Source organism: Lagenorhynchus albirostris, chromosome 9, assembly GCF_949774975.1.
Source record: "Lagenorhynchus albirostris chromosome 9, mLagAlb1.1, whole genome shotgun sequence".
Taxonomy (NCBI): domain Eukaryota; kingdom Metazoa; phylum Chordata; class Mammalia; order Artiodactyla; family Delphinidae; genus Lagenorhynchus; species Lagenorhynchus albirostris.
Genome location: NC_083103.1, coordinates 86,759,406 through 86,782,711, shown reverse-complemented (window position 1 = coordinate 86,782,711; position 23,306 = coordinate 86,759,406). Strand labels below are relative to the sequence as shown.

The 23,306-nt window shown below is 36.7% G+C and overlaps 1 protein-coding gene across 1 annotated transcript in view; it reads right to left on the bottom strand.

Moving 5' to 3' along the window:
* Positions 1–863: 863 nt before the first annotated feature.
* FDX1 (ferredoxin 1) overlaps positions 864–23,306 on the bottom strand; it is a 34,913-nt gene continuing 12,470 nt past the window's right edge. Inside the window, exons 3-4 of the mRNA XM_060160352.1 lie at positions 6,515–6,644; positions 864–1,679 (exon numbers count right to left, since the gene is read on the bottom strand). Of these exons, the coding sequence (XP_060016335.1) occupies positions 1,553–1,679; positions 6,515–6,644 (257 nt within the window). The 3' untranslated portion in view covers positions 864–1,552. The remainder of the gene's footprint in view (positions 1,680–6,514; positions 6,645–23,306) is intronic.

The window sequence follows — 23,306 nt, the reverse complement described above, 5'->3', positions numbered from 1 at the left end:
CACTTTATACATGTTAGTTAGTTTAAAAGTATTCTATTTGGCAAATTGGTCAGTTTAGTTGAAGCAAATGATTTGTGCATACATATATTTTATCTTTTCCTAATAAAAGGTGAGCTCCCGGGGCTTCCCTGGTGGCGCGGTGGTTGAGAGTCCGCCTGCCGATGCAGGGGACACGGGATCGTGCCCAGGTCCGGGAAGATCCCACATGCCGCGAAGCGTCTAGGCCCGTTGAGCCATGGTCGCTGGGCCTGCACGTCCGGAGCCTGTGGTCCGCAAAGGGAGAGGCCACAACAGTGAGAGGCCCGTGTACCGCAAAAAAAAAAAAAAAAAAAAAAAGGTGAGCTCCCTGAGGGCATTCCTGATCGTGTTCATCTCTGTACCCCAATGGACATAACACAACGTTGTAGGTCCAACACCATACTTGACAAATATTTGTGCAAATGCTCAAAGTGCACAGATGTACCTGAAGCTAACTCAACTTTATAATTCACTTTTAACTAGTTTTTTCTGCCCTTTCCCACCATTAGTCCAAACTAATGTTTTATTATACTTCCAAGAGCATACTCTGTACCCCTTTATTATCATTTACCAGTGTATTCACAGTAAAGATAAAGTACAAAGGTCTGCCATGCACAGACAGTGATCTGAGGTGTTCGAGCCCACCCCCTTCCAGGACCGTGCCCATCGTGCTCAGTGCACTCTGTGAGGCTCTGTCCTCACCGAGAGGATGGCAGCCCACTCGCTTCCTTCTGCAGCTCAGGACAGAGAAAACCTAATCCATAAGATGTCCATTCTGTCACAGGCATTATTTTTAAAAGATTACAAAGACAGGCCATTCTGATTAGGATAAAAAAATAAAGACATGTAATTTTTAGTTTATTTCTCCAGTTCAGTCAGAACTGACACCAAACATCTTTGACAGCACTCCATTACCTGTGCTCAGTCGTTGCTCAGCACATTACCTGTGCTTTCACTGAATCAAAATTTTGGAATAATGATTTATAAGGTCATACCTATCTTTGAAATTAATCAGCTTACTGAGCAATTAAATACACATCCATACACATTCACATTTAACTACAGCTATGATATTCCTAATTTCTCCACTTTCGATCTCAACACATAACTTGTAATAACAAGATACAGTTCTAATACTGACCTTCTAATTTGTTGTATGGCCCTAGACAAGCCATTTTACATCTCTGCCTCCACCACGTCTAACAGAGATAATGATACCTTTTTTTAACCTATTTTGTAGGTAAGTAGGCATAAGATTTATGTGAAAACATTTTGCTAATGTTGCTAATCAAACACAGGTAAAATATATAAGGTTTTATCATATTAACTACTTTCTAATATTTGATTTGTTTTTATAATTTAATCAAAATAAAGATGACATTCTTTCAGAACTACAAAATTCAGCAGTTACACAAGGTGAATTAAAGTAATAAATCTAGTCATAATAATAAATGCATTCATCCATGTTCTCATTTAATTACATTAAGAAATAATAATTATAAAAATAGGTAAAATGTTGTGAAAATATTCCTATTTATTCTCGCTTAGAGGAGTTCATGCCCATATCAATGGACTCTCTGGCATCAGACACAGCATCAGGTACTCGAACAGTCATATTGTCCATAGCCTTTGTCAAACAGATTTGGCAGCCCAACCGCGATCTGTATAAAAAGGGGGGGAGTATGATTTAGTATTAAGTATATATTATTCACAAAGCAATGCAGTTACCAGGACCTTTTCTTACCCAAAGCATAGGGATTTATTTACCTTTTAAATTTCCGTTAAGTAGAAAAAGATACATCCAACCCTTTCAACTAGAGGATAACAGAATGTAAATATGAAAAACAAAAAGTGTGATACGCCAAAGCTTCATTTTAATCTTTCTACTAATTGTTTCACTGGAACTACTGCTTTTTTGGTGACAGGACTGACAAGCAATGAAATGATGAGAAGGCACAACAGTGGAGGAGAGAACTGAGGTTTTAGCAATGCCAAGAGAATGACTAATCAATTCCCAGATAATTAAAACCATACAGTCTATGAAAGAAAGCTACACTTTTTAAAGCCTTTAAAACAAGAAATTTGGAATAAACACATAGATGTAAGTCATCAATTATCAGATGCATATTTTTCCCACAATTTTAACATCTCTGAAACCAAATGCATCTTAAAATCAATGCCATCTTACAATCACAGCTACACTGTGAGGTAGCAGTCACATCAGAGGTGTCTCTTCAATTGAGTTATGGGAAGTATGTTAATATTATGTGTTGAATTTCATTACCATTCAAAATAAGTACAAAAAGATTACAAAACAAAAATTAACAATACAGAGACCCAGCATAAATTGATATTAGGAAAGTAAATATTTGTCATTGGAAGAATAACTGTAATTCCATTTTCTTTTATTTTTTTCAGTATTGTGACCAATTTTATTTATATTTTCCTTTTAAAACAGTGATGTACAAATCTGTCTAAATAGTTCTAAATCTAAGTATAAATAGCTCTTTCAATATGCATAAAACGTTAAGTGATAAGATCATTTTACACCATATTTTAATCAGCAGAGCTTTTTCCTTCTTAATGGCACATAAAAATAAATACTATATTAGTCTTATAATCAAACTGCCTTCAATTTGATGGAATGTGGTATGTAGGTCTTGGTTTTGTCAACATATTCAGCAAGCACCTGCTGAGCATCAAAAGGCACAGAACTAAATGTCAGTGGGTTTGCAAAAGAACAGCAACTCACTTCGATCCTTACTGAACACCTCTTACATGCTGGGTGCCAGGGATGCAGGGGTTAGAGCCAAACAGACCAGTGGTACAGAATCCAGCACTGAACATGACGTGTTCACAAGCAACTTTCTTAACCATGCCAAATATTAGTTTCCCAACCTCATCCTAAACATGGATAATAAGTGGGCTCCTCACAGGACTGCCATAAGGATTAGTTGCTAATATCAGTATTAAGGCATGAACTTTCAATCAAATAGAAGAGCTGGGACACATTTGCAGATAATTAACATGAGAGACTCTGACAAATGCCACAGAGAGAGAAAGCTGAAAGGGCTGAGGAGAAAGCACTGACTTCTGATGGGGGAGATGGTGTTTCTAATGGGCTTTGAAGGCTGGCTAGAACTTAAGAGGAGAAAGGCATTTGAGGCAAAGCTAATAGGGATTCAAGGCATGTTTGAGGCAATATGGGTTTTTGGCCTGGCTGCTGTGCAGGCCAGACGAGGACAGGGGAGTGATGGGCTAGAAAGGTGGCCAAGCCATGGACAGCTCTGAACACCAGTGAAGGGGTTCAGGTTTTTACTGGTGAGCAATGAGGGACCACTGGGAGGTTTCTGAGTAAGGAGTAAGTACTACTGCCATGGGAAATATTGATTGCTGATAGAAAAAAATCCCCTTTTACCAATAATTCCTATTTGTTGAATAGAAACAGCCCTGACAATATTCAATTATGCATTAAGCTCTGTCTGCAAGAGAAAAAATAAGGCAAGCCAATTTAGACAAATTCATTAGGACTGCGGTGAGCCCTAGAGAGACTATTGGTTACTCTTGGTGTCCATACAAAGATGAGTAGGGTAATGCTAGCCTTCAAGGAACTTTTAGTAAGGGGAACAGGACAGAAAGAGCTACCAGTGATACAGGGCAGAATAAAGTAAGTGTAGTAACAGAAGAACAAGAACTGTGTGGGGGAACACAGGGAGGGGTGGCACCGAAAGCCCTTGCTGGTTCTATAACCCTAGAAGATAAGGCAGTGGCACTGTGGCTGTTCTCACTCCCCTACTTCCTCCTGGAAGGTCTCTAGCTCTAGGGTCTACCAGTGTAGAAAGTGTCTTACACTTCTACAGGAGACGGACAGCAAGTCTTCCTTGATTTCACTATTAATCCTACAAAATCTCACACTTGTGCAAACCTTGAAGACATTTTCTCCATATACACCTGACAGTGGAAATATACTAGGTGTTACATTAACTTTAATTCTAAAGTTTGGTTTTCAATGCAGAGAAGAAGCTTCAAATAGTAAAAAACCAAGGGTTTTGGGGTCTAACATAACTGATTCAAACCAGGGCTCTGTCATTCTCTAGCTGTGTGGCCTTGAGCAAATCCACAAGAACTAAGCTTTGTTCTATAAACTGGTGATAATACTGCCTAACTCTGAAGGTTAGAAATAATCTTTGTTAAGTTTTTAGGCATTATAGTAAGTTTCCGGCATTTGAATTAATATTATTATAGTCAGAATGCCAACAACAACCATTTAATGAATGCTTTCTTCACCAGACACTGTTCAAGGAGCTTCACGTACATTTATTAGTTGACACGACACAACAACCCTATGAGGTAGGTACTATTATTATCCTCATTTTACAAATATGGAAACTGAGGCCTCTGTGTAGATTATCCATGGAAACTGATAGCAGGGAGCAATGACAACCATCAAAAATAGATTCACAGATAATTCCTGAATCTCTCTACCAACCACTAATTCCAAAAACAGTTGGTGACACCTTTTGTGAATCAGGCACTGGAGACACAATGATGAAATAAGACACGGCCCCTGCTCTAATGGGGAAAAGGAGACATGTAACCAGTAAAATAAGTGCCATATGCACCCGTGTATCAACAAGCCATCATTAATCAAGGTTAAGTACACCCTAAAGTAAACATTAAAATGATGCTGTTTTATCTTAAAAATTATAGACATTTACACAGCACTTAATTTTAAAAATAAACCTATGGGACTGCCCTGGTGGTCAAGTGGTTAAGACTCCACGCTCCCAATGCAGAGGGCCTGGGTTTGATCCCTGGTCAGGGAACTAGATCCCACATGGATGCCACAACTAAGAATTTGCGAGCCACAACTAAAGATCCCACATGCTGCAACTAAAGATCCCACATGCTGCAATGAAGATCCCGTATGTGGCAATGAAGATCCCACATGCCTCAACTAAGACCTGGTGCAGCCAAATAAGTAAGTAAGTAAGTAAATAAATAAAATAAACCTAAGAACTAAAGACTGAGTTTCCTTGTTTCTTTGTTTGGAAGTATATGGAACCCTAGAAATAGAAGTTTACACGCAGTTACTATCTTTGAACAAAATTATTTTCATTCCAAATATGTCAGTGTTTTCTAAATCCTACCTGTGAAAAGCATTATACTCTTTCCCCACAAAGCATTTCTACTAAAATTCTGTGTACTTAAGAATATCAGCTATAAAATGCCATAAAAGCTATTTCCTGCTTTCCATTATCTTGTTCTAAAACTTCTGAATTTTATTATCAAAGTTCTTGGCTAGTTTACATTTACAATAGGTCTCTTGTATCTTCTCACACTCATGGATCTCTCCTAAATGTAGCTCTCCATTTCCTCTCATTTTTTTTTCTTTTCATTCAGAATATTATCTGTTACATGCGCCTACAAATTTCACCTGAATAAAAGGGCTAGCAGTTAGCTATGATTTACCCCTCACATTGAAAGAAACAATTTTCAGAACCAAATTAACACAACATTGAGTGTATTCTGTGTGTTATCCTTTAGGGAAAAAAAAGGAGGTGTTGATAGAGAATGTGGCACCTGAAGATGTGAGGGGAGACAGGCAGATGGCAGTCACAATAAATACCAATGACCTAAAAACTTTTTGAGGATTATTAGATAAGAGGGTTTAGCTTAAGGATCTAATAAAATTGTGGTTACATGATACACATGAAATAAAGCTATTATTATTACTATTATTTCTTATTTTTTTTAACTATTTTTCATTAGGGCCACCAAATTACAGTTAAACACCAAAGCCAACCTTAATTAAATAAACTCTTGTTATCTTGTCCCTTGAAACAGTAAATTAACTACCTATCTTCCCTAACTCAAACCAAAAGACTAGATAATTAAAAAAAAAATAAGGTATCACTTGATATCTCTTGCTACTATAAATCTTACCACTTTTAAGAGTAATTCTACTTATTAATAACAAGAATAAGCTCTGATTAATTTACTTTAATGTACAGTTAGAAACAGAAGTATTCATTTTAACATAATTACTATTATATATTAAGTTCTTTTAAAAATTGTATTCTCTCAAGTAGGTAAAATTTTCCATTATAATTTCTTTCAATTATCAAATCTGTCCTTCAAGAATACCATAAAAAGCATTAAATTTAATCCCAACTCATTAAATTGTGATAAATATTAATTCCTGGAATAAAAATAGATGAAAGAAGATTTATTAGGATCTAGAACTTATGCTTCTAATACTTCCAATTATTTTTTTTTTACTTTTGTTAAAAGTTTCATAAGGGTTAAACTGTAGAATACATAAGAGAAATGTCACATATTTGATATTCAAAGTCTGTGACTGTTATCTATCTACACTGGGAGACCCTATTACATGCATGCGTATTACATGTCTCTGGTCAGAGACAGACATGAACTAATAAAACTTTTATCCTCCTATATTATTATTACAACAGAAGTGGTCCAAAAATCTTACCTATCTGTTAGTCCATATGCCAGATCAAGCATGTCATTCTCCTCATCACTGATTGCTTCTAATTTCTCAAATATGTGCTGTTCAAAGATGAGGTGACAGGTGGAGCAAGCCAAGGTTCCCTCACATGCACCTACAAAAGCAACAAACATTGAATATGCTCCCCTCTACATTCAACACAATTCAAAATTGACTTGAATTAATTAAATAATTTCTAAATTTAAAAATCAGCATTAGCATACATCAATGATAGGACTTTATTTCTGAATAAGAATTAGGGACAACCCCCCCATACCCAACACACACACACACACACACACACACACACACACACACACACACACACACACACAGAGTTTGAAATCACTTTCAAATATTATTTTTAAAAAGTATGAACTAGATGCTGTGAGGGGAAACATAAAAATACAAATCCTAATACCAAAGAGCTTACAAGTTAATAAACTCAGATATGCATACATACAAAAATGTATGCATTTTAAACTTATATAGTAATGATTTATATAACAGCTATGCAAGTTACTTACCGTTTCCTGGAGAGTGCAACACAATTTATAATGCCTCACAGTATATAAGAGGAACCAGAAAGTAACCAAACTGACATCTAAAGTTAAATATTTTTCCCTCTCAATCTCTCCTTATAATCAGGACAGAATCAAATAAGTCACTTTAAGAGTCACATTGGTTTGGGACTTCCCTGGTGGCACAGTGGTAAGGAATCCACCTGCCAATGCAGGGGACACGGGTTTGACCCCTGGTCCGGGAAGATCCCACATGCTGTGGAGCAACTAAGTCTGTGTGCCACAACTACTAAGCCTGAGTTCTAGAGCCCGCGAGCCACAACTACTGAGCCCATGTGCCACAACTACTGAAGCCCGCACACCTAGAGCCAGTGCTCTGCAACAAGAGAAGCCACCGCAATGAGAAGCCCGCACACCGCAATGAAGATTGCTCGATGCAACTAGAGCCCACGTGCAGCAACTAAGACCCAACACAGCCAAAAATCAATTAATTTTAAAAGAGTTCTTTGTACATTAAAAAAAGAGAGTCACACTGGTTTAAAATAGAGAATATTTCTCCCGTTCCATGTTTTTAAAAGTCACTAATTTAACAGTTATTTATTGAGTGCATATTAATATGCCAAGGACTGTGAAAAGGGAACTGAAAAGTCATCTAGTCCAACTAAACTATGAATCTGCTCTGCAAAATTCTTTTCCCAGGGGTTACCCAGCTTTTGCTTGAAAACTTCCTGACAAAGAAATCCTCACTGCTTAAGCCAGCCAATTTCACACTCAGCTTCTACTGAGCTAAAAGTCTGTCACTCTGTAACTTTCCACCTACTGCTCCAATTCTATCCCATGAAGTCAAATCTGTTTTTTCTCTCTGGCTCTACCGAGGTGTAACTGACAAATAAAATTATAAGATATTTAAAGCATACATCGTGATGATTTGATATACGTAGACACTGTGAAAGGACTCCTCTCATTTAGTTAACACATCTGTAACCTCATATATTTACTTATTTATTTTTAGTGAGAACATGTAAGTTCTACTCTCTCAGCAATACAGTGTTATCACTGCAGTCACCATGATTTACATTAGATCCTCAGTCCTTAATCATCTCAGAGCTGGAATTTTGTACCCTTTTACCTATTCACCTCCTTATTTCCCAACCTCCCCCAAGCCTCTGGAAATCACTTTTCTATTCTCTGTTTCTATGAGTTTAGTTAGTGAATCCTTCTAAACAAGAGCTGTACATATATTTGAGAATGTTCTTTCTTCTCCAGGCTGAGCGTAACCAGGCCCTCCAAATTTTTCTTACGTAATGACATAGTTCTCAATCCCTTCCCTCAGTCTGGTTGGGCTTTTCTTAAAATACAGCATCCAGAAGAGGACCTGACAAAACAGAATCATCCAAAATCATGTTCTCATTAAATTCTACCTAAAAAAGTTATTCTGGTTTGTTTCTGAATAATATTTTTAAAGCCACTATACAAGTGTAAAGATTATAGAGTCCTAGGAGTAACTTCAGTTTGATTTAGATTCTTTTGGTCAATAAACACTATATAAAATATTAATAAAACTGCTATCAATAATTAGTGAACTTCTTAATTTTCCTCAGAATGAATTTATCATTTTAAAAAGAGTTGTTCTTTTATAAGTTAAACATTTGTTACTCATATTTTATTTTTTAAAACATCAAGAAAGAAGAGACAGGCTTCCTTAAACATTCATTTTTATTAAATCTCATTCAAAGCAGTAACAAGATAAAGCACAGAGACACCATATAGTGATGTACAGGAGCCATAAGCATGGACTGTAGAGCCAGATTCCCTGGCTTCAATCCCAGCTCCACATTTTACTAATGGCATCACCTTGGGCCACTACACCCTCCTGCCTTAATTTCCTCAATAGTAACTGTACCAACCTCACATAATAGTTGCAAGAATTACATATAAGTGTGTACTTAACATATGTACTTGCAACCACAACTGACTGGTAGAGAATAAGAACTATTCAAGTGTTGGTAATTATTATGATTTGGAAGTTATAAGAAAACTTAAGAGTCATTTAACTTTGTTAAACGTAAGAGTAAGAATTAAACCCAAGAAGTTAAATGAATCAACTATGAATTCCTGCCATTCAATAATCTAATTCACCTTATGTGAATATTAAATATATAAACATATATATACATATATTCAGTACATTTATGTAATACACAAATATATACCCACACCAATTGGTTATTTGAACAAGCACTTTCCTTTTCTACTTTTGTATAAATATGAGGCATTTCACAGAAAAAGGTAAATGGATATATTTTACTTAAAAAGAAGTAAGCTTCCTCTGCTTAAAAAAATACAGATAGGTAGGTAGGTAGGAAGAAAGAAAGAGAGGGAAGGAGGGAGGGAGGGAGAGAGAGGAAGGAAGGGAGGGAGAGGGAGGGAGGAAACCCCTGCAGTAAAAGGAGAACTGGTGTAGTACAACCCTGAGGCCATCTGGGCTCTAGATGAATCTGCCATACTGTCTGCTATGTCCTGGGCAAGCCTCTCAAGGGCCTCAGTTTTCTTCTCATCTGTACCATGAGAGACTGAAGCAGATGATATCTAAGGGCCTGTTCCCGCTAACATTTTATGACTCCACAAAGAAGAATTACAGTTCTTAATGGATTTGTTCCCTAGTATTCAATAAATATATACTAACTTTGTTTTCTGTTTTTATCTCATCCATACCCAATCCAGACAAACTCAAAACTAAAATGGCAAATCGCTCTGAAGATACTATGGGACAAAATTCAGGAAATCCAGCATCTTTTGTCTTAAAAAGTATGTAAAACCTCCTTATAAAATATACCAAGCAACGCTTCTAATTTAAAAAGCTTATAACTCCCTTCATATTTTTATTATTAAAAAAAGACAAATCCTGAGAACTGCAAGCCATGTGTAACAGAATATGCAAGAAAAACAAAACTCACAGTCCAGGGTGGGATGCGGTGCTAGGGGCTATAGAGGCAGACAGGGGACCAAGCATGGAGGTCTCTCATGCTCTCCTAAGGAGCTTGAGCTGTCCTATAAGCGCACTCCCTGTTTCCTGACACGGTGGGTAAACTAGCATGCTCGTAGTGGGTGGGTTGACAGAGATGTTTCTGGCCAGGGGTTATGAGCACCTGTCACTTCACTGCCCCTCTCCTGGATCCATACCCTGAAGGACAGTGGTTGCTATTGAAGTTACGGGAAGATTCTAAAGGATTCTGAGTAGGAAAGTGACATGGTATGTTTATTTTGGATAGCTCTTGCTGGTGCCTGTGTGTAAAGGATGGATTTGACATGAACAAGACAGAAGCAAAAGTCATGAGATTTCACCAAGGAGGAGGGGGAAAAAGAGGAAAAGAAAGATAAGAAACTGAGTCAAGGAGAGACCCGCCCCCTCCAAGAAAAGGAGTCAAAATACAAATGTGTCAAATGCTAGAGAGAGAACCAGAAAGTGTGACATGAGAAAAGCCCAGGGAAGAAGCGAGTGCATACAATATGGTCTCAATCATCTCGGAATGCAGAGTAAAGTTCACATGCTAATAAATCCCTCTAGAAAATTTAGGACATTCCTTTTTTTTGCCACCTGGTCAGTCAAAATGAAGAGTTACCATCTGTGTTCCAGCTCTTCACTTTCTTCCCTAGGAAACCTCAATTCTTTTAACCTTCTCTTAAAGGCTTTATTTTCATTCTCTAATAGTTTTCATTGCTCCTCTCAGGAACCTTGCCAATTATTTCCACATCTTGCTTAAGTTGCCAAGTTCAGAGCTGAAGAGAGTATTCTAGTAAGAATTTGACAAATGTTGAATATATACAGAAGATTAACTTTTGGTTCCTACACTCAAGTTTCTATTATACATTCTAGTCCCATAGTTATTCTTTAGATAAACGCACCATGCTCAGGATTCCTTATTTTACAGTTCCTTTCAAACTTTTTCTATCACAAGTTGTCAACAGGTATGCTTTTCTTATTCTTTGTACTAGGAAGAAACTCAAATATAATAGAAACTTTAAAACTCAGAATGAATCAACTCAGCATGCATAAGATGGCTACCACTGAACCAGAGACACATATGGTCATATAGTGGTACAAGTATCACTACAGAAAAAAATGTGGAGCAAAGATTTACAAACCCTGTGGATAGTACTTATAAGAAGAAATAGTCAATCCTGCAAAACTCCAAAATAATAAGACAATCTGAGCAGTTTTTTGGAGGGTTTTTTTCCCTTAGATTTAAACTATATGTTCTATAAAAAAGAAGAAAAAATTAGAGAACAGTGAAGACATGTCTCTGAAAAGGTATTAGGAGGAAAAAAGATTTTAAAAGTGAGCCTAAAACTGTGAGAAGAAAACTTTAAGAAAAAGTTACTCCGTTTTTGTTTTTTTTTCATCTCATGATTTCATGATGGGTATTTCTGCCAATTTATTTGTTTCCTGGTCTGGTAATTAGAGGGCGCTCCCCAATTAATAAGCATCTGACTTTTGCCTTTTTGGCATACAGGTCTATGAATCTTAACACATGTATAAGTTTGTGTACCCACTACCATAACCAGGATACAAAATAGGTTCGTCATCCAAAAGAAACTCCCCTGTGTTGCTGTGCCTTTGGAGTCACAGCCTGCATTTCTATACAGTAACAACGAACCACAAAGACAAATTAAGAAAAACAATTCCATTTACAATCGCATCAAAAAGAATAAAATACCTAGGGGTAAATGTACCTAAGGAGGTAAAAGATCTGTACTCAGAAAACTGTAAGACACTGATCAAAGAAAGTAAAGACAACACGAACAGATGGAAACATACACTGTGTTCATGGGTTCGAAGAATTAATATTGTTAAAATGACCATACTACCCAAGGCAATCTACAGATTCAATGCAATCCCTGTCAAATTACCAGTGGTATTTTTCACAAAACTAGAACAAATTTTTTTTTAATTTGTATGGAAACACAAGAGATCCCAAAGAGCCAAAATAACTTGAGAAAGAAGAACAGAACTGGACATATCAATCTCCCTGACTCAGACTATACTACAAAGCTATAGTAACCAAAACAGTATAGTACTGGCATAAACACAGACACATAGATTAATGGAACAGAATAGAGAGCCCAGAAACAAACCCACACACCTATGGTCAATTAATCTATGACAAAGAAGACTATACAACGGAGAAAAGACAGTTTCTTCAGTAAATGGTGCTGGGAAAACTGGATACTACATGTAAAAGAATGAAATTAGAACATTCTCTAACACCATATACAAAAATAAACTCAAAATGGATTAAAGACCTAACTGTAAGACCTGAAACCATAAAACTCCCAGAAGAAAACAGAACACTCTTTGACACCACAGCAATACTTTTTAAATCTGTCTCATAAAGCAAAGGAAATAAAAGCAAAAATAAACAAATGGAACCTAATTAAACTTAAAAGCTTTTGCATATAGCAAAGAAAACCACTGACAAATTGAAAAGACAATCTACTGAATGGGAGAAAATATCTGCAAATGATACGACCAATAAGGGATTAATCTCCAAAATATATAAGCAGCTTATACAAATCAACATCAAAAAAACCAAACATCCCAATTTAAAAATGGGCAGAAGATCTGAAGAGTATAGCCACAATGTAATACAGTATGGAGGTTTCTCAAAAAATTAAAAATAGAACTACCATATGACCTAGCAATCCAATTTCTAGGCATACATTTAAAGGAAATGAAATAACTACGTCAAAGAAATATCTGCACTCCCATGTTCACTGCAGCATTATTCACAATAGCCAAGATATGGAGACAACCCAAGTGTATGTCCATGGATGAATGAATAAGATGTGGTGTGTGTGTGTGTGTGTGTGTGTGTGTACAGATACACACACAATGGAATGCTATTCAGCAATAAAATAGAAGAAAATCCTGCCATTTGTGAAACATAAATAGACCTTGAGGGGATTATGCTAAGTGAAATAAATAAGACAGACAAAACAGTGTATGACATCACTTATATGTGGAATCTAAAAAAGTCAAACTCATAGAAACAGAGAGTAGTGGTGGGGGCTAAAGGAGATGGGGAGGATGGTCAAAGGGTGTAAACTTTCAGCTATAAGATGAATAGGGTCTGAGGATCTACTGTAAAACATGGTGACTACAGATATAATACTGTATTATACACTTGAAATTTGCTGAGAGTAATATTAAATGTTTTAACCAGACACACACAAAAAAGGAATGATGTGAGGTTAACCCTATTGTAATCATTTTGCAACTGAGATGTGTATCAAACCATCACGTTGTACACCTTAAACTTATACAACGTTAGTTGTCAATTATATCTCAATAAAGCTATAAAATAAATAAAACAAAACCGTGGTGATGGCTGCACAACTCTCTGAATATACTAAAAAACAACGTATACTTTCAATGAGTTAACTGTATGGTATGTAAATTATATCTCAGTAAAGCTCTTCCAAAAAAAAGAACTCAACTAGATATATTTTTAATGGGTCTACCACTTAACTCTTAATTCTATTTCACTCATCTACATGTCTATGTTTTTGCTAATATTACACTGTCTTGATTACTGTAGCATCAAGTTTTAAGATCTGTACTATACATATGTCTTCCAGCTTTATCTTTCTCTTCTAAAATTGTTTGGCTATTCTAGTTCATTTGTTTTTCTGTAAAAAGTTTAGAATCAGCTTGTCTGTATCTAGAAAAAATCCTGCTGAGATTTTAATAGGAAATGTATTAAATCTATACATCATCTATAAATCTAAAATCAACATCTTTACTATGTTGTCTTCCAATCCATGAATACAGTATGTCTCTCTACCACTTAGGTCTTTGCTCTCTTTCATCAGAGTTATATAACTTTCAGGATATTGATGCTATACATATTTTATTAGATTTAAACCTAAAAATTTCATTTTGAGGAGCTATTGTAAATGTTCTTTTTTTTGTAAATGTTCTTTTAAAAATTTTTTTGGTTTCCAACTGTTCATCGCTGGTACACAGAAATACAATTGATTTTTGTGTGTTGACCTTGTATCCTAGGACCTTGCTAAACTCACTTAGTTCTAAGATTTTTTTAATAGATTCCTTGTGATTTTCTATGTAAATAATCATCTAAAAACAAGACAGTTTTCTTTTCAACCTGTATGCCTTTTAATTTTTTTATTTTTTCATTATTTTATTTTTATTTTATTTTACTTATTTTTAAAAATTTTATTTATTTTTGGCTGCATTGGGTTTTCATTGCTGCGCGCGGGCTTTCTCTAGTTGCAGTGAGCAGGGGCTACTCTTCACTGCGGTACGCAGGCTTCTCATTGTGGTGGCTTCTCTTGTTGTGGAGCACGGGCTCTAGGTGTGCGGGCTTCAGAAGTTGTAGCACACGGGCTCAGCAGCTGTGGCACACAGGCCCTAGAGCGCACGGGCTTCAGCAGTTGCGGTGGGCTCAGTGGTTGTGGCACGCAGGCTCTAGGGCACGCGGGCTTCAGCAGTTGTGGCGCACGGGCTCACTAGTTGTGGCTCGCAGGCTCTAGAGTGCAGGCTCAGTAGTTGTGGCACACGGGCTTAGCTGCTTCACAGCATGTGGGATCTTCCTGGACCAGGGATCGAACCTGTGTCCCCTGCATTGGCAGGTGGATACTTAACCACTGTGCCACCAGGGAAGTCCTCTTTTTTCTTTTTTTGCTTCATTACACAAAGACTTCCAGCATGATGTTAGTAGGGTGGTGAGAACAGACATCCTTGCCTTGTTCCTAATCTTAAGAGAAAGACGTTTCATTCTTCAGCATTAAGCATGACGTTAGCTGTAGGCTTTTCATAGATATCCTTTATCAGCATCTGATTTTGCACCACAGCTGCCCACTTGGTTTCAGTTAAAACACGGGAGCTGCCACCAATTCTATATCCCATTTGAACAGAGTTCACATCGTTATTGAACGTCCCTGCTGCTCCCAACTCCACTAGAGCCACAACCCAAAGGCTATAGGCAAGAACAAAGTGGATGAGATTCCTGTTGGGCCTCATCTTCTAACTCCTTTTCAGCATCACAGAATTCCCAGGCTCCTATCTAACATGAAATTATCTGCATTGAAAATCAGCAGTATATATATTCCCAATGCCAGACTGCAAAGTGGAGTCCCCATAGTGTATGTGGGGTGTGTGCATTGTGTGTGTGCAGTAGGTGGGCCCAAGGAGTTAAGGAGTTCTTGATCTGGTATTAAAAGTTAGAAGTTGCAATGCATTTTCTCATAGAAGCCAGGCTATAAATGGTGATTAAGTTAGTTGTGAAGAAACAGGTTCTGTGGGTTGGCCCGAAAAATTTAGCCACCATGTATAACAGTATTTCCATCGGAAAACAAATTCCAAATGCCAACTAGTTGACCTGAAAATGGATTTGGTAAACAAAACCTATCCCTAAAATGGGAAGTGTTTGTTGTTTTTTATGCTTATCACATACACAGGGAACAACTATACAAAACACACAGTGGGAGGCAACCTACCAAAGGAAAAAGGATACAAAAGCAACAACTATAGAACCTTCAATCTAAAACTGATAGCTGATCAAAATATAGGTACACCGATATAATACATGTGGAGAGTTGGGGATTGAAAGTGCAAAAGTTATGTGACTTATGCTTATATACAGCCCCAAAGCAGCACTGACAGCTGTCAGCTTTTAGTGTCTTTATAAGTGGTTGGTTACATAAGAGTAAATTAATAGGGGAAATGTGTACATATGTGTGTATATACATATGTAAATAGAGATACATACACATATATTAAACATAAAGTGATCACATTTTATGAGGAATACATTCTCAAAGATTTTGAAATTGTTGAAGTCTCATAATTCGAATTATATTCTCAATGAAACAAAATGTAAAGTAAGGAGTGGGTTCTTATAGTTCGTAAATCTATAATCCTCATATCATATTTTTGTTGCAAAATATACTTAGAACAAACATTTGAAGTGAAACTTTTTCCATTACTATGTCCACATTTCAAATAATCAAAGATACTCCATGGCTTACAACAGACGATAATCTGAACTGACTTAGGGACACATTACAGCCGTATTAGCCCCTGATGCCAGCATTTTATCCATCATCCTTGCTTAGTTACACAACAACTGTCATGAACTTAAAGGTATGTACAGTTTAGTGCTGCTTTAATATTGCTGGCATTCTGGCTAATGATTCAGTTCTGTCTCCTAAATTAACAGTAATACAAATCATGATAGGTTTTTGGCTTTCTTCATTGCATTCTGTCATATTTAACTTCTGTCCCAAAATAACTCGCTTTCGGATGCATTTTTCGGCATTAACACGTAATGAATGCTTGGCTGAAACTGTCATAGGCTTTAAAATGATATTAAATTATAACCACAGTTTAAAATATCGGCACTACAGTCAACAGAAATCACACAGACATCAGATGTCTGGAAACAGCACAGTTCACATGATACTGACAAAGGCTGACAGGTATTTGTTTACAATTGTAAAAGGCATGGAAGCAAATATAAAATTTATAATTCGCACAGCCTGCCAGCTTGAAATTATGGGATTCTTGACAAAAGGTTTGGTTTTCACAGTATTTCTGATTTTACTAGAGTAAGAACCTTAATATTGTTAAACTGTACAATTTCAAATTTGCATAATTTAAAAATTACATTAAGAATAAGTAAGGCATGGGGCTTCCCTGGTGGCGTAGTGGTTGAGAGTCCGCCTGCCGATGTCCAGGAAGATCCCACATGCCGCGGAGCGGCTAGGCCCATGAGCCATGACTGCTGAGCCTGTGCATCCGGAGCCTGTGCTCCACAGTGAGAGGCCCATGTACCGCAAAAAAAAAAAAAAAAAAGAATAAGTAAGACATGGTTACTGGCTAATTTCAAGGTTGATGATGAATAAAACTCTGAACTGAGGTGTTTTTTTTTTTAAAAAAGACCGATACTAAGGTTTTGCACAAAAGCTTAGAAATTCCTGCCATAAAACTATTCCCAAAGAAAATTAGCTATCTGCAGACTATTGCTCCTTTCATGTAATTTGAGAGTTTTCCACCAGGAAAAGATTGTTTCGTTTGTGTGTGTAACCATACTAAGATAATTTGGAGATCTGTAATGATGCTGACAAGACAGACTGCCTAACCCCTTTCCCAAACAAAACTCCAAGGGATAGCTATGTGGAAATATTATATATTAAAAATATGAAACTATATAAAAATATAAAACCTAATTTTCTAGAGTAAACCTTGATCCACCAGAGCTGGAAATACAGTATGTTAATAAGGAGTCAATAAACATAATACAAATAGAGATTTATATGATCATTATCAGGGTCACCCAATTTGAATAATTTCCCTCCAAACAGACCCATGAAGGAAATACATAATATTTAAGAAAAAAACAAAGTCTGAGATAATAAACTAGGTAAATTTGATCAGAGAGGTGTAACTGCCCCCTAGTGACAGAATACTATAATATACTCTGAAAACTTAAAGATCATCTAAAAAATCTACATTAACTTAAAAGTTGGAAAGGAATGTTCATAAATTTATTGCTTCCAAAATTTACAATTGTCCCTTTTTACTCACTTGTCCATTCACTACTTCACTTCATATATAAATAAAACAAGGATGATTTTATACTTCATCACAGTCTCTTAGGAGAAAAATGTACAAGTAAACAAATATACAATTAACAGGTTGTGATAAATGCCATGAAAAAAATGAACAGGATGCTGCGATGGAGAATAACAGGTTCAGGGTAATGAAAGAACATTTTGGACTGGGTGGTTGGGCAAAGACCCACTAAGGAAGTATTACAATATAAGATAAACTGAGACCAGCAAACACATACAGGATATTCAGGGTGGAGTGAGAGGGAAGTGTCCCAGGCAGAAGAAAATGCAAAGCATGAACAAAGTGTCCAAGCTAGAAATTCTGGGTGAGTTCAGCTCTTGATAAAAGGCCAGTGTGGCCAAACTGAGAGAAAGAACAATGAGAAATGGGGAAGAGGAAGAAAGGCAGATGGGGCCATTAATGCAAAACCTTTTAGGCTAGGGTAAGGAATGTGGATTTTAACCTAAATGAAAAGTTATTCATGGCTTTAAATCAAGGAACCTGTCTGATGTGCATTATGATGAATCACCCTAGCTGCTGGGCTCAAGAGCAGAAGCAGAGTAGTGCAGTTCCTGGAACATAGTAACTAGCCAGCCCCAAGTAGTGACTGCAGGGATGGTGAACACAGGACACATTGGAGACATACATGGAGCACATCTGACAGGAGCTGCTGGTGGACTGAAGGTAGAGGATAGGGAAGAAGAAAGAATAAAAGACGCTCTCCAGTTTCAGGCTGGAGCACCTGAGTGATGCTCGCTACTGGCAGAAAAGATTCTCAGAAAGATAAGTTTCAGTGGGGGGGAAAGAATCAAAATCTGTTTAAATATGTTGACTTGTTTAAATGCCTGTGCAATTTCCAAGAAAAGACATAAAGTAGGAAGTTGAATCTATAAGTCCAGGGCTCAGAGGAATGGTTGAGCTAACAATGTAAACTTAAGAGTCTATGAGCATCTGCACACCAGTCAGAATGGCCATCATCAAAAATACTACAAACAATAAATGCTGAAGAGGGTGTGGAGAAAAGGGAACCCTCTTGCACTGTTGGTGGGAATGTAAATTGATAAAGCCACTACAGAGAACAGTATGGACGTTCCTTAAAAAACTAAAAAGAGAACTACCATACGACCAAGCAATCCCACTACTGGGCATATACCCTGAGAAAACCATAATTCAAAAAGAGTCATGTACCAAAATGTTCATTGCAGCTCTATTTACAATAGCCAGGATATGGAAGCTACCTAAGTGTCCATCAACAGATGAATGAATAAAGATGTGGCACATATATAGAATGGAATATTACTCAGCCATAAAAAGAAACGAAACTGAAGTATTCGTAGTGAGGTGGATGGACCTAGAGACTGTTGTACAGAGTGAAGTAAGTCAGAAAGAGAAAAACAAATACCGTATGCTAACATATATATGGAATCTAAAAAAAAAAAATTGTCATGAAGAACCTAGGGGCAAGATGGGAATAAAGTTGCAGACCTACTACAGAATGGACTTGAGGATACGGGCAGGGGGAAGGGTAAGCTGGGACAAAGTGAGAGAGTGGCATGGACATATGTACACTACTAAACGTAAAACAGCTAGCTAGTGGGAAGCAGCTGCATAGCACAGGGAGATCAGCTCGGTGCTTTGTGACCACCTAGAGGGGTGGGATAGGGAGGGTGGGAGGGAAGGAGATGCAAGAGGGAAGAGATATGGGGACATATGTATATGTATAACTGATTCACTTTGTTATAAAGCAGAAACTAACACACCATTGTAAGGCAATTATATGCCAAAACAGATGTTAAATAAAGTAAATTTTATACAAAAAAAAAGAGTCTATGAGCATCTGGATGGGATTTAAGGTCACAGAAGGGATAAGATCATCCAGGGAGAAACTGTACAGACACTCTGTACTTGGCCACCCTCGTCTGCATATGGTGTTCACCTATGAGCATGACTATAACAAAGGCAATATGTAAAGGGTGTCCTGTATTCAACTTTAGAAATGAATTAAATAGTTGCCCCTATAATGTTGTTATCACAACCTCTTCTTCATAAACATAATATTTCAGACTTCTTGACTGCATTTCTGTCATCTTTTTTCTAGAAAGTGGCTGAGTATTTTAACTCTATCTTTTGCGAACCTATTTTAGCTTATCTCAAATGTGTATTTACATGCCAAAATTTCTGGACACATTAGGATCCTTGATCTTTAAAGTTTCTCTTCTAAGTCTGTATAAACGAATGCAGAAATCTTATCAAACTACTGAAGACTGTATTGGCATTAAATTTTCTGTATTTCTGGGGCATCAGGGGAAAAAGATTCTGTTAGTGGTTATCTCTGTGTGATAAGACTATAGGGACAAGCAAGAAGAACTACAATCCTGCAGCCTATGGAACAAAAACCACATTCACAGAAAGATAGACAACATGAAAAGGCAGACAGCTATGTACCAGATGAAGGAAGAAGATAAAACCCCAGAAAAACAACTAACTGAAGTGGATAGGCAACCTTCCAGAAAAAGAATTCAGAATAATGAGAGTGAAGATGATCCAGGAACTCGGAAAAAGAATGGAGGCAAAGATCAAGAAGATGCAAGAAGTGTTAAACAAAGACCTAGAAGAATTAAAGAACAAACAAACAGAGATGAACAATACAATAAATGAAATGAAAACTACACTAGAAGGAATCAATAGCAGAATAACTGAGGCAGAAGAACAGATAAGTGACCTGGAAGACAGAACGGTGGAATTCACTGCTGCGGAACAGAATAAAGAAAAAAGAATGAAAAGAAATGAAGACAGCCTAAGAGACCTCTGGGACAACATGAAATGCAACAATGTTCGCATTATAGGGGTCCCAGAAGGAGAAGAAAGAAAGAAAGGACATGAGAATATATTTGAAGAGATTATAATTGAAAACTTCCCTAACATGGGAAAGGAAACAGCCACCCAACTCCAGGAAAGGCAGAGAGTCCCATACAGGATAAATGCAAGGAGAAACATGCCAAGACACACAATAATCCAATTGGCAAAAATTAAAGACAAAGAAAAATTATTGAAAGCAGCAAGGGAAAAATGACAAATAACATACAAGGGAACTCCCATGAGGTTAACAGCTGATGTCTCAGCAGAAACTCTACAAGCCAGAAGGGAGTGGCATGATATACTTAAACTGATGAAAGGGAAGAACCTACTACCTGTCAAGGATCTCATTCAGATTTGATGGAGAAATCAAAAGCTTTACAGAAATCAAAAGCTTTCTCTTAGCAAAAGCTAAGAGAATTCAGCACCACCAAACCAGCTCTACAACATATGCTAAAGGAACTTCTCTAAGTGGGAAACACAAGAGAAGGACCTACAAAAACAAACCCAAAACAATTACGAAAATGGTAATAGGAACACACTTATCAATAACTGCCTTAAACGTGCATTGATTAAATGCTCCAACCAAAAGACACAGGCTTGTTGAATGGATACAAAAACAAGACCCATATATATGCTGTCTACAAGAGACCCACTTCAGACCTAGGGACACATACAGACTGAAAGTGAGGGGATGGAAAATATATTCCATGCAAATGGAAATCAAAAGAAAGCTGGAGCAGCAATACTCATATCAGATAAAATAGACTTTAAAATAAAGAATGCTACAAGAGACAAGTAAGGACACTACATAATGATCAAGGGATCAATCCAAGAAGAAGATATAACAATTATAAATATATATGCACCCAACATAGGAGCACCTCAATACATAAGGCAACTGCTAACAGCTATAAAAAAGGAAATCGACAGTAACACAGTAATAGTGGGGGACTTTAACACCTCACTTATATCAATGGAAAGATCATCCAAACAGAAAATTAATAAGGAAACAGAAACTTTAAATGATACAATAGACCAGATAGATCTAATTGATATTTATAGCATGTTCCATCCAAAAACAGCAGATTACACTTTCTTCTCAAGTGCACACGAAACATTCTCCAGGATAGATCACATCGTGCGTCACAAATCTAGCCTCAGTAAATTTAAGGAAACTGAAATCATATCAAGCATCTTTTCTGACCACAACTCTATAAGATTAGAAATGAATTAAAGGGAAAAAATGTAAAAAACACAAACACATGGAGGCTAAAAAATACGTTACTAAATAACCAAGAGATCACTGAAGAAATCAAAGAAAAATCAAAAAATACCTAGAGAAAAATGACAATGAAAACATGACTATTCAAAACCTATGGGATGCAGCAAAAGCAATTCTAAGAGGGAAGTTTATAGCAATACAAGCCTACCTCAAGAAAAAAGAAAAATCTCAAATAAACAATCTACCCTTACACCTAAAGGAACTAGAGAAAGAAGAACAAACAAAACCCAAAGTTAGCAGAAGGAAAGAAATCATAAAGATCAAAGCAGAAATAAATGAAATAGAAACAAAGAAAACAATAGCAAAGATCAATAAAGCTAAAAGCTGATTCTTTGAGAAGATAAACAAAATCTGATAAACCATTAGCCAGACTCATCAAGAAAAACAGGGAGAGGACTCAAATCAATAAAATTAGAAATGAAAAAGGAGAAGTTACAACAGACACCGCAGAAATACAAAGCATCCTAAGAGACTACTACAAGCAACTCTATGCCAATAAAACGGACAACCTGGAAGAAATGGACAAATTCTTAGAAGGGTATATACTTCCATGACTGAACCAGGAAGAAATAGAAAATATGAACAGACCAATCACAAGGAATGAAATTGAAACTGTGATTAAAAATCTTCCAAGAAACAAAAGCCCAGGGCCAGATGGCTTCACAGGTGATTTCTATCAAACATTTAGAGAAGAGCTAACACCCATCCTTCTCAAACTCTTCCAAAAAATTGCAGAGGAAGGAACACTCCCAAACTCATTCTATGAGGCCACAATCCCCCTGATCCCAAAACCAGACAAAGATACTACAAAAAAAGAAAATTACAGACCAATATCACTGATGAATATAGATGCAAAAATCCTCAAAATAGTAGCAAACCGATTCCAACAACACATTAAAAGGATCATACACCATGATCAAGAGGGATTTATCCCAGGGATGCAAGGATTCTTTAATATATGCAAATCAATCAATGTGATACACCATATTAACAAATTGAAGAAGAAAAACCATATGATCATCTCAATAGATACAGAAAAAGCTTTTGACAAAATTCAACACCCATTATGATAAAAACTCTCCAGAAAGTGGGCATAGAGGGAACCTACCTCAAAATAATAAAGGCCATATATGACAAACTCACAGCAAACGTCATTCTCACTGGTGAAAAACTGAAAGCATTTCCTCTAAGATCAAGAACAAGACAAGGATATCCACTCTCACCACTATTATTCAACTTAATTTTGGAAGTCCTAGTCATGGCAATCAGAGAAGAAAAAGAAATAAAAGGAATACAAATTGGAAAAGAAGAAGTAAAACTGTCACTGTTTGCAGATGACATGATACTATACATAGAGAATCTTAAAGATGCCACCAGAAAACTACTAGAGCTAATCAATGAATTTGGTAAAGTTGCAGGATACAAAATTAATGCACAGAAATCTCTTGCATTTCTATACACTAATGATGAAAAATCTGA